We start from the raw sequence: 12,818 nt of genomic DNA on the forward strand, positions 1-12,818 counted from the left end.
TATACTACTATTACTATCTTTTTAGCGTAATATATTAAAGAGCATGACTTCACTGCAAACTGAGCATTGTTATATCTTAAAAATATGTAATAAAGCTTACATATGAATCAATAGTGATTATTCTCCAGAAATGTTTAAAAATATCTTAAATGTTTAACTTCCCCCACTGCAAGAAGATGTGATACAAAGTCGGAAAGCGCACAAGGGGTGATGTAGTCTGGCTTGCAACAAATGCTTAAGCAGTCCTGTTGGCATTCCTCAATACGAGTGCCTTAAGTAGTTAACGACAAACTAACTCCTTCTCAAAGCGAGATGGTAAAACTGGGGAGGGTGAACCTTCTAGGATTATTCACAACCATACCATAGCCTGCTACAAGCAAGGCATTGCAGTCATAATGGTTCATTCTCTATTGAACTGATTACTGAGGATGCATTTACAACTTTGTATGTTTACTGCCTCAAAAGAGACTGTTCTGCTAACCTAGAACTGCTTGCTTATGTGGAAGTGGTTTCTGTTCATTGTTGTAGGGTTGATCTTTCCATACGAAGGTATTAAAAATGTTAAAAACATCAGCATTACACGTGTTGAAATTAAGAGAAAGAAAAAAACTGGAGTGAGAATTCATTTACGAATTATAGATAATAATTGGAGTGAAAGACTTAAAAATAGGTTTGGTGTTTGTCCAGAACACAAATCCCTTCTATATTTTAAAAAACAAATCTGTAAAATCTGTATGATGTATGAGGTGCTTTCGATAAGTTTCCAGACATTTTTCGTATGGGCGCTTTTATTGATAGTACATACATGAAACTCTAGTCCCCTTGGAAGTAATCTCGTCTCTGGCTGCAATGCACTTGTTATACCGTTTCAACAACTTCTAGAAGGCCAAGTGGAAATCCTCTTGTGTGATCGTATCAACGACCCTCTTTCATCTCTCCAATTGTCTCATAACGTCAGCCTCGAATGTCTTCATTGAGCTTAGTGAATAACCAAAAATCACAGAAAAGAGTGAAGAACTGTCTTGATGCTCATCTTGGTCAAATAGTCTGTGACAAGTATGGAGTTGTGGACTGGTGCATTTGCGCAAATCTTCCGCATCTTCAATTCCTCAGGAATAATTATGTGTACAGTTCCCACACTGACATCAAAATGCACACATTGTCTCTATAGACACAAGATGGTCCTTATCCATGAACTTCTTTATTTGCCTCATCAACTCTGGTGTTCTGACTTCCTTACTCCTCCTACACCTCTCATCATCCCTCACAGACTCCCTACCTTCCTTAAATCTCTTATGCCACTTAAAAACTGATGCTCGATTTATGCAATATGGTCAAAAAGCAGTCTGAAACATTCCATACATTTCTATGACATTTTTTCCAAGTTTAAAACAGAATTTTATTGCATATCATTCTTCAAAAATGTAGATTCCATGAACAAAGCCTCTTTCTTAGAACTGCACACCTGTGAAACTCTCTGCCGCTTGCCTGTTTCCCTCCTGACTTCAACTTGGATGTCTTCAAGTCCAACATAAAAAAATTCCTGATGAACTGCCCCCTTAAGTAATGACACTTCATCAAATCTCCGATACTAACTATTACTACGATACTATCCCATTGATTACTGTACACACAATAACCCTTATTCCCGAGTGGCTTCTGGGCCTTGATAAGTGGGGACCTCCATGTAAAAAAACAAAACAAAAAAAAAAAACAAAAAAAAAAAAAAAAAACGTATCCTCATGTCCAGATTGCATTTTTTAAATTCACCAGCTTTGACAATCAAGCTTGAGTAAGGTGTATTCCAATTCCTGTTGTAGCTGTTTATTTGGACCTGAAATCATAAAAATTGGTCAGTCATCGCATAAGATGTATAGAAATAACATACTGAATTTTCAAGAGTCTACAATTTTAAATGCCTGTACAAAAAAGGCTAGAAACTTATTGAAGGTATCCATGGCAAAGCATGAACATTATATTCCAAAAATCATGTAAATTGATCAAAAAGTTGTCTTATTTGCCATTTTGAAAAGAATCTATAAAAAGAGATAACTTAATAATAATTTAAATTTGTGAGATTTATGTTGTAATGCCTACGAATTCCTATTAATCACTTAAAAATGATTTTCTTTATAAAAATAAAACAACTTGATCAATTTATGTGATTTTTGGAATATGATATTTTCATTTTGTCATGGGTACACACATCATAAGAGATTTTTTAAAACTTTTGTTTTTAAATATACGGTAAATTCTGGACAAGAACCATGTTTTAATACATCAAAGGATATTGTTGTATGCTTCGTTAAAGTTGGTGTTCAGAAGCCATTGTATAATGTTTTCAATGTCTTTTCGTAACGGATGACCAACACAAATGTAAACATTATCTTCAGTCACTTTATCAAAAGCCATCGAAGCACTCTGGAAAAAAAATATATATATATATATATATATATATATATATATATATATAAAAATATATTATTTTGAAAGTTTAAAGTATAATTTTGATTCAACGTTTACAGAAATAATTTTCTTTGTGAAAAAACTTGTAATGAGAAAGGCATGATCAAAAGTAATGATAAAAAAAATCTATGCATACGTATATTTCTCTTCCCTACTACCTCTTTCCCACAGAAGAGACTTGCGAACCTATCTTTGTTTTATCATTATTTTCATGACAAGTGCTCGTCTGAGCTCCAATCTCTGATCCCCTTATGCCAATCTTTCATGAAAAACACCCGTCTAGTTGAAACCACTGTCAATAATTTTCCCCACTCTTTATCTATGCCTAAATCAAAATGTAAACTCCATGAACAAAGCTTCTTTCCTAGAACTGCACGCCTGTGGAACTCTCTTCCGTTTGCCTGTTTCCCAGCTGACTATGATTTGGTTTTCTTCAAGTCCAACATAAACAAATTCTTGATGAACCGCCCCATTTAAGTAATCCAATTTATCAAATTTCCATTACTAATGATTACTACAATTGACTACTGTACACTCAATAACCCTTACCCTCGAATGGCCTCCATGCCATTATAAGTGGTGACTCCTATGTAAAAAAAAAAAAAAAAAAAAAAAAAAAAAAAATATATAGAAAAAGAGTTAAAAAAGACACAGCTAAAGAAGGTCAGAAGTTACGCGAAATGAAACGTTGTGAGAATAAAATCCAAGATGAAAACAGAAATCAGAATAATAATGCAAACATAATATATCAACATTATTTATATTTTGATAAAACAACCAAAAGTAAGTCATTTAGTTAAAGCGGTTTCAACAAAGAAAGTATTCTTCTGTCCCTATGTGCATGAACATGTGTGTGAATAAATTTATGATACTGTATATATATATATATACTGTTGCTATATGTAGTAGTCAATGACTGCATCTTGAGTTGTTTGCCAAGATGCCTATATTTAGTTACCTGCAAGGAGTTTGCGTAGCAGTTAAGAACACTGTGTTGTGATTGAGATCAGTTTGTGTCGCAAATCGAGTCTCTCACTGGCAGCTATGCTTAGATTTTTGTTTATTTAGCCAACACCGAGAGATGTTCGCCTCCCAGAGTTGTATCATATCTTTTTGATTAGCATTGGCATCCAACCATGACTGAGTAATTTAATAGAAATGACAAACAGTATTAACTATTTCAACTGATAAACATTGAATATTCTACAGAGATCATTTCTCTGCTGATGCTGTGTTGTCATTAAGCGAGTTAAATTTTTGCATGAAGCTTAAAAAGATCGTAAATACAATTAAGAATCATTTAAGAGTTTTACTCGGTTAAAACCGACGGAATGAGAATGATCTTTCCCTGTGGATTTAAATAAAGAGTTGCGTTTGAAATTCCGTACAGATTCCTGAGGTTGGCATGAATATTCCCAAGTTGGACAAGATAAACCCAAAGAAGGTCAGAAGTTACATCAGCCGAAACGTTCCAAAATGAAAACAGAAGTCAGAATAATCAAAAGGCTATCTAAACATAATATATTGACTTTATGTCTTGATGGAATATAAAAATGTAAAAAGCTAGGAAACATTCAAACAGCCAAGATGAAGAAAGTGTTGTTTTGTTAATATCTGTGTAGACTTAAGCACAAGCAAGTTTGTAAGATGTGTATAAGCTGTCACTATATTTTAGCAGTTCATGACAGTCTGGTGTTTTTTACCAGATACAAGTAGTCAAATGGCAATGGCTAGATTTAGTTATCTGCAATGAGTCTATGTAGCAATCAATAACACTGTGTTGTGACAGATAGAAGTTTGTCCAACAAGTTGAGTCTCTCACTGGCAGCTGTGTTTGGATCCTTACTTATATAATTAATGCAAGTAAGTGCCTGGCTCCCAGGGCAAATTCTTTCTGATTGGTTGAAGTTTAGTACTGGTAATCAAATAATTGAGATTGAATATTTTGATAGAGTTGACCAATTGGTATTAAGTATTGCAAGCAATAAACATTTAATATTTTACAGAGATTGTTTCCCTGCTGCTTTTTTTTGTTTTATTTCTGCTACTATTAAGCAATGCTGAGTCTGGTCAGTATTAAATGGGTTAAGACTTGAAAAGATCAGGTGCTGTAGGTGCTCTCTGCTTATCTTAGCATTGTTTCCAGTTATCCTGAACTTTTCCTTGTTACAGGAGTCATAACATGTGAAGATTTAACAAAAAATTTCCTCAGAATGTAGAAGGTAAAATTTCACATGAAAAAAAAAAACAAAAAGCTCTGGAAAACACATTTTAGCCAAGATGTAACAAATCATACCCAAATTTAAAAGATCTCTGAAAGAATAAATATCAACAATATTTCCAAAAGGCTGGTGTAATTGGCTTAGGAAAAAGCACAAACCTGTAAAATATTAAGAGAACGTCTCATATCTCCACATGCTAACGTTACAATGGCATTCATTCCATCAGATGTGACATCCACACTAAAATAAAAGAAAAAATGAATATTCAAAATTAAAAGATTTTTTTTAATTTGAAAAAGTAACTGAAAAGAAAAAAAATAGCAAATGCTAGAAAGGTTGCCACCCCCTCCTTTTTTCTCACTTGTACTTTAGGATTTTATAGAAATATTGCTTATCAAAGTAAGTTTATGATGCTTGTGTAGATTACTTATATTTTAAACCAACACATTTCAGGTGAAAAGATTATTACGTACTATGAAAAATGATCCAGAAAAAGATATGCTAGATATTAATATATTTTGAACAAAATCATCCACGATTACATTCTGACATTTTGTATTTTAAAATGGTGGACTTACAAGTCAAGGGAGATCAGTCAGTTTGTCATACTGTATTGGTTGCACCACTCTTCCACATTAAAACACGATATAATTCGATAAATTCTATTTTTACTTGTAATTATTTTTCTACTGGATCATTTTTCACAATTGTTGGAATACCTATAAAGTTGAATTTTTTCTCACTTTACGATACTGAAATTAAAAGCCCACATTTTCTATTTAAAAATTGTAAAACAAACATTTCAATATACTCAATCATGGATATGCTACCGACTACATAAAGGTTAACTAATTTGCATATTCCTTTGAAAAACGAGCATTCATTAATTATTCATTTTTCATGATTTCTCATTAGATGATTGGTTTTATTTCATACTAGCGAGGGGTACCCGGCGTTGCCTGGGTGTTTTTCGGGGTATGTAAAAAAAACCCCGAAAATGTGAAAAAAAAAACAGGTGCCCGTGAAAAAAAAAGCGAAGCCTTCACGACGCGCAGTTGGAAAATAGTAAAGTGTTTTAAAAAAAAAAAAACAGGTGCGCGTTTTTGATTGACGTGACGGCGATAGGTATTCAGCAGTTAGCATTTTGTGCGGGACAGTTTTGAATGAGGTGAATAAATTGGTTTGTTTGTTTTTAAAAACCCGCTCCCTGTTTATTAGGAGGAGCAAAATGAAAGCTAGTCTGATATGACGAAGTCGACATTAACTGGCTTTCGGCCTATGATTAGAGTCGAGTTTCGCTTTTTTTTATACCGAAAACCGAATGTAACGTGTGCCGATGCGGGAAATGTCGAATAATTAACGTTTGAAAGTCAATAAAATTAAATAGACAGGCGAACTCCGTGGGTAACTCTGAGATATTACAATTTATAGATGATATAAAAAGTTTTAAGAAGTTGTGAACCGAGCAAGCGCTTCTCTGAAAGAAGCCTTTTGTGGACATCGAGGAAAAGCGTACATACATACATATTCGCTTTTATATATATAGATTACACTGAATTCTATTTATGCACCATTTCTAGATTCTGCATAATTGCATAGAATTTAAGATGAAAACGTTCTAGCACACCAAAATATCATTAAGTTTTGTGAAAAACTAATCAACCAAGTGGATAGAATGACTGATAAAAATAGAGCTCCTTTCAAATTAACAAAAATTGAAAAAACGTCCTTTACCTTTCCTGTTCAATGACATGTTTTAATCGAGGTATCATTTGATCTTTACTTAAAGGGCCGAACCTGAAACGAGTACAACGGGACTGCAAGGCGGGAATGATCTTTGATAGGTAATTGCAAATTATGCAAAACCGAGTGTTTTCTGTGAATTTTTCTATCACTAAAAATAAAATAAAATAAAAATAAACAACAAAAATCATTAAAATAAACAACAATAAAAAAAAAAACATGGAAGAAACTTATATCGTAATCAAAGTTAAATATTATAGAGGAAGGCTTCTGAAAAATATTAGCCAGATAAAAAATTTAATACATCTTATTTCATTAGTATCCCCCAAAAAGGAAAGTTTGGTGTTTATCTAGTTTTATTTTATATTAAAAACTGCTCATAAAAAGAAAAACAAAAACAAAATTTTTTTATTATGAACTTATATGTTAGGTTTAAAAAAGGCACTACATCAAAAATCATGCAAATTTTAAACAAGAAAAACATACATTTTCACGACAAAATATATTGTCTACTAGTCTATTTACCTTGAGGTCAGCTGTCAAGGGACATAATTCAACACAATCATTATAATAATACTGGCTAGAAATCATTCATCAATCAAATTGGATTTTATTTTATACAAACAAAAATACTCAATGAATGAATGAAGTAAATTTTGATGTACACCATTTTTTTATTTTTTTAAATCTAACAGATATATACATATTAAAATTTTTGTGTAATTATAATTTTTTAATGTTGAAATGAAATTGGATAAGTTCTGCTCAGTTTGTGAAAAGGGAGTCGTAAGCATTGGATTCACAAGAATTGGAACGTTGGAATTATTGGCCGAGAGAGGAAAACCCGTTTATATGCCAGAAGTGTAAGACAATGGAGACAGATGACTTTAGAGGTGAAAAAGTACATCTGGGTGGTGAAGCTAATGAGTTTGTTGAGAAGTTTTGTTTGTGGGAGCAGATGCTAGTGTGATTGCAAGTGTTAGGAGTGGATGAAGTGAGTTTAAAACTTCTGCCATTACTAACTAGCAGAGCGTTGCTACTGTCACCAAAGAAAGTGTTTATCAAGCATGTGCGATGATGCATGAAAGTGAAATCTGGCCAGTAAGGGTTGAAGACGTGTCGCATGGAGAGAAATGATATGAGAATGAAACAATGGATGTGTAATGTTGTCTTAAAGACAGATTTTATGACCTGAGAGGAAGATTAAATTTGGGTAGTATTGGGAAATGTGTGCAGAACAAAGCATTCCAATGGTATGGCCACATTGAAAGAATAGATGAGAATTCTTGAGTCAATGGATGTATACCAGTTAACCATATGAGCAAGTGATAAGAATGGACTTGAGAGCAAGCCGGGTAAATAAAAACCTCGCCAGATATAGGTTAGTTTATTTAGAAGTCAATTGTTAAATCATTTCTCTCTGATAGGTTCATAAGAGTAGTGATTGTTGGGCAGAAATCAGAAGCTCACAGTATTAATGCTGGAGTCCCTCAGGATTCCATCCTGGGCCCAACTCTCTTCCTGATCTACATTAATGATCTTCTAAATCACATCCTTACATCATTCGTAGACATTTATGCTGATGACACTACTATCTATGGTAGCATATCAAAGACCGTAAACGATCAAGTTCTCTCTGATTCTCTCTCCTCTGATCTTAAGCAAGTGGTACAATGGGGAAAGAGGTGGCTGGTTACTTTTAACGTATCTAAATCCAAGTTTCTAGCTATACATCATCAACACTGTGATCTTCATCTGGCATCAATTGAAATGAATGGCTCTCGTCTTGGGGGAGGCTTCACGTTTTGACAAGCTTCTGGGCTTGACCTTTACTCCTGATCTGAAATGGAACACATACATCAAATCCGTTGCCAAAATCACTGGAAAAATGGTGGGATCCTTCTATTGATCCAGTAGATATCTCACTGCTGACGCAATTCTCTACCTATATAAGAGCCAGGTACATCTAAGGATGTAATACTGTTGCCATATCTGAGCAGGAGTTGCTAAAACGGACTTATCCTGCCTTGATAGAGTTCAAAATAGACTTCGTAGCCTGGTAGGGGAGGCCCTTTTCTCTTCCCTGCAACCTCATGGCAAGTGCTCATCTGAGCTCCAATCTATGGTACCCCCTCGCCAAACTTTCATGAGAAACATTTGTCCATCTGAAAACACTATCAATAATTTCCCCCACTCTTTATCTGTGCCTAAACCTAAACATAGATTCCATGAACCAAGTTTCTTTCTTAGAACTGCATGCCTGTGGAACTGTCTTCCGTTTACGTGCTTTCCAGTTGACTGCAATATGGTTGTCTTCAAGTCCAATGTAAACAAGTTCTTGATGAGTCGTTTCACTTAACAAATTTACTGAATTTCCATTACTAACGATTACTATATTGTCCAATTAACTATTGTACACTCTGAGCCTTGATAAGTGGTGATGTCTATGTAAAAAAGAAAAAAAATTTTTTTTTTTTCTTAAAGCTGTTAACGACATACCACCATGTAAAACAGATGTCAGACCGAATATTATAATGATAATGCTATAGTCTAAAGTTGTTGGCTTCACACGTTTTGAAATATTTCAGGATACATTGAAGAATCTATTAAATTTTGGTGCTCATCCAGACATTTTTATGTTTCTGAATTTTTTTAGATGAGGATTGTTGATTTATATTATTTGGATTACTCAGACTGCTGTTCTCATCTTGAGTGTTATTCGCACAACGTTTGAGTGAATGTAACCTCTGATCTTCTTCAGACGTATCTTGTCAAATTTGTGAATTTTTCTGTCGAACTTGGGAGTCTGCACAAAATTTTGAACGAAACCCTTTATTTAATCCACGGAGGTAACATGTTCTTGTTCAATCAGCCATGATTTGGTACAAGTCCTAAGTAATTTATAATTGTATCACCCACAATGAGGATTGAAACTAGAAGAATGTAATTTACAATTGAATTTTTACCAAGTATCCACTATGCTACAGATCCTTGCAAACTCAAAATGAAAACAGTAATCAAAATTATCAATCCTCATCTTAAAAATTCAGAAACATAATTCAAACTACTGTTCTCATCTTGAGTGTTGTTTGCATAAAGTTTTGGTCAATATAACCTCTGACATTCTTCAGGTGTATCTTGTCGAACTCTCGAATCTTTCTGTTGAACTCATGAACCCATACGGAATTTCAAATGGAACCCTTTTTTTTTTTAAATACACAGAGGTACTAGCATTACAAGTTGATTTTTTCTTTTAGATAATTGTTATTTTATCAACTTGCATGAAAAGAGCTATGTAAAAGATGCTTAAAACCATTTGAATTATGTAAATAACATCAATAGTCCAAAAGTTATGAGAATTTTAAGTGCCAAAATTTAGGCTTTTCCGTGGACATTTTTCTTTAGAAAAAGTCGGCTAAATTACAGACGTCAACATTTCAAGAAATTCGGTAATTTTATATTTATTTATTTTTCAAGCTATTCTCATGAAACTTGGCACTCTTATGTAAAATTGTGTGCTCTTTCTGATTATGTAGTCAAATCTGATGTATCTCTTTACCATAAGCCATGAATTATAAATTCAGATGTACAAATTTCAATTTTTTTTAAACTGGTGCATGGTATCATACAGTGGGTGTCTATTCATGAACAAAACTAAGTATTATAGTAGTATTTAAATATAGATTTATTGTGAATAGACATTTTCCTGTCTCCTCACCAAAGGAGAGCTTAATCTGGGGTGTAGCCATTGAATGCCTAAAGAGTATTCATGGCCGGTATTTACTACTCCCCTCAAAGAAAAAAAAAATTGAGTAGATATGAATTAATCTCAGATATAAACCAAAGAAAATTTTTCATATAGATTTTGGATTTCTGTAAAAGATGGAAATTCTAATAGTCGATCAGAATTTATGCATTTTGGGACTAGTCCAATTTTCAATTTTGTAAATCCTCTCTATCTGGTCCAAAACATACCCCTATTTTCTGAGATGCAACCATAAATCGTACTCTACATGAATCCTTGATGTAGCTTTCACAGTACCAGGATACCAGGAATCCTGATAAGCAACAACTATATATTCACCAGTTGATGGTAATTTTCGTCATTTCTTTTCTGTTGTTTTACTGAAAATTCAATTATGTAAACAAAAAAATAAAGCAGTAATTTTTTACCTTGTTTCCATCTTAACATTTAAAATGATTACTTTTATAAGTTTTAAGGTATGCTGAAAATGAATATCACATTTAAATTTTCTGCAAATAAGTAGTTTTCCGGATATTAAGCAATGTCATTTCTTATGTTATCGCTGGTGGCCATCTTGGTATGCGCAAGCACGCAAACGTAACCCTGAGAATCTATGGGCAAACGGTGGAAACAAGGTAAAAATTTAAAAAATGCATCACAATGAAATTCTTTATTGAACCGCCTAATTATTATTATTATTTAGATATCCTCAGTTTAAAACAAAATGGGTTATAAAACAGGAAAAATGCAAAATATGAATTTTTTTTTTTCAAAACTCAATTTTACCTGCTCCTTTGTTTAGCAAAATGAAAATGGTCAATTTTTATCGGTTTTCATTGAAATTTCACAAGGCTGCTTATGTAGATTTGTGATTTTTTTAAACCGACACATTTCAAGTAAAAACAAATGTAAAGGCATAAGATCACTGTGTGCACTCAAATGTCACTTCAACCTGCTGTTGTTAGAAAGCAAATGAGACATCACATGACTCAAAGAAAGTTGGTTGTTTTTGTTTTATGGCATATCAATCCTTTTTAGGTCATTTAATGCCGATCCAGTGATTTTGAAGAAAAATTTTTTAATAGATTCTTTTTGTTTTTTTTTTCAAAAAAGTTTCTATTTAACCCATAGTTGGGACCCTAACAGGTACTACCACTCTGGGTCAGAATAGACCTGGGAACAATGGCAATTAAGGGGTGGCTCCACACTCCCCAAAGTTCACAAGCTGGGGCCTCACCATCGGATATAGTTTAAGGTCATATCCAGGACCCAAAGAAAGAGGGAGAGAGAAAGCAAAGAAGTTTGATCAAAACCTTCTGGATGCAAACACATGCATTTAGAAATGTCCTGTTAAAATGTGATTAACCAGTAATTACTGACCTCTTTCTGCCACCCCATTCCTCTGTTCCCACTGAGCAGTGATTTAGAATAGGTAATTCAGGCAAATAAAAATTTTTCTAGTCTTCAATTGTTGTCCTGACATCGTCTTTTTTTTCAAGATATGAACCAACTTTTTTTATCAATGATGTTTTCTCAGTCTGACAGGATCGCTATAAAGGACGCATGCAGAAACGAATGGCTAACCAGGTATTATTAGGAACTTCCATATATTTTATTTGATTGTGATTTACAAGACATTAGATCGCCCCTCAGATGAGAGATATATGCAACACGAAGTCACTACTTTGACATTTGGTCAGTCTCTTTCTTCCTAAACAAAGCAGTACTGTGACATGTGTTTTGTCTCTCTCTACCTAAATAGATCAGTTCTGTTGAGTTACGGTTAGTTGTTGCTATGTTTGTACTGTGACAGAAAAAGTAAAAGGTAGAGATATAGTTTTTAAAATGAAGATGTCACTTTTTTTTTCCTCTCTTATTTTGTTACTAGCCTGGGTGCTTGGTGTTGCCTGGGTGTTTGGAGGTGTGTGTTGAGCAAAAAAAAAAAAATGGTAGTAGGCAGGCAGGCTCGAATCCGTGACGTGAAGGCGGAAAAGAAAGTGAAAGAAAATCTGACATCTTACACCTCCTCCATGATGCGACCGAAAGTTTGGAACATTAAAATTAGGCAAAGTCAATCCAACCAATACGATGACTTGCAGAAATGGCTCGCAAAAAATCGACCCCTCCTTGTCGAAAACTGCCTGAAGGAATTAATGTTTTTGGCCAATTTTTCGATATTTTTCGTCTGAGACATCAAACTTCAAAATGATACCGATCTTGTGAAAATCCGTCGCCTATGTTGAAAGTTTTAGGCAGATATACAAACATACATACAGGTGAGATTTATATTATAGATATCAATGCCACAGGCATGCTCAATAGTTTTGCTAGTAATAAACAAATGTTAACAAAAATAAAATAGCAATTTTTAAGAAAAATCTTTTAAATAGCAAAATAAAATATTTTTTTTAAAAATCAAAGAAATTAACCTCTTCTCAAGGCATTTTGAGCATCACGTGTCATTGCATCTGCTTCATCAAGGATAACCAATTTGAAACCAGATCTAAAAAAAAAAAAAAAAAAAAAAAAAAAAAATCAATAAAGAGAATTTATTCTTAAATTTCGAGATGTTAGTTTTATCAACAGTCAACATTTATTCATACTTTACAAAGAGGAGGCATAAAGATTTACTTAGAAATCAA

At 33.5% G+C, this 12,818-nt stretch overlaps 1 protein-coding gene across 1 annotated transcript in view; it reads right to left on the bottom strand.

Annotated features, from left to right (window-relative positions):
* LOC145292369 (replication factor C subunit 5-like) overlaps window positions 1-12,818 on the bottom strand; it is a 72,468-nt gene that overhangs the window by 11,071 nt on the left and 48,579 nt on the right. Inside the window, exons 5-8 of the mRNA XM_080138702.1 lie at window positions 12,606-12,679; window positions 6,423-6,582; window positions 4,847-4,928; window positions 2,288-2,421 (exon numbers count right to left, since the gene is read on the bottom strand). Coding sequence (XP_079994828.1) covers window positions 2,288-2,421; window positions 4,847-4,928; window positions 6,423-6,582; window positions 12,606-12,679 — 450 coding nt within the window. The remainder of the gene's footprint in view (window positions 1-2,287; window positions 2,422-4,846; window positions 4,929-6,422; window positions 6,583-12,605; window positions 12,680-12,818) is intronic.

The sequence above is a fragment of the Euprymna scolopes genome, chromosome 2 (assembly GCF_053919585.1).
Source record: "Euprymna scolopes isolate OS-2025 chromosome 2, ASM5391958v1, whole genome shotgun sequence".
NCBI classification, from domain to species: Eukaryota; Metazoa; Mollusca; class Cephalopoda; order Sepiida; family Sepiolidae; genus Euprymna; species Euprymna scolopes.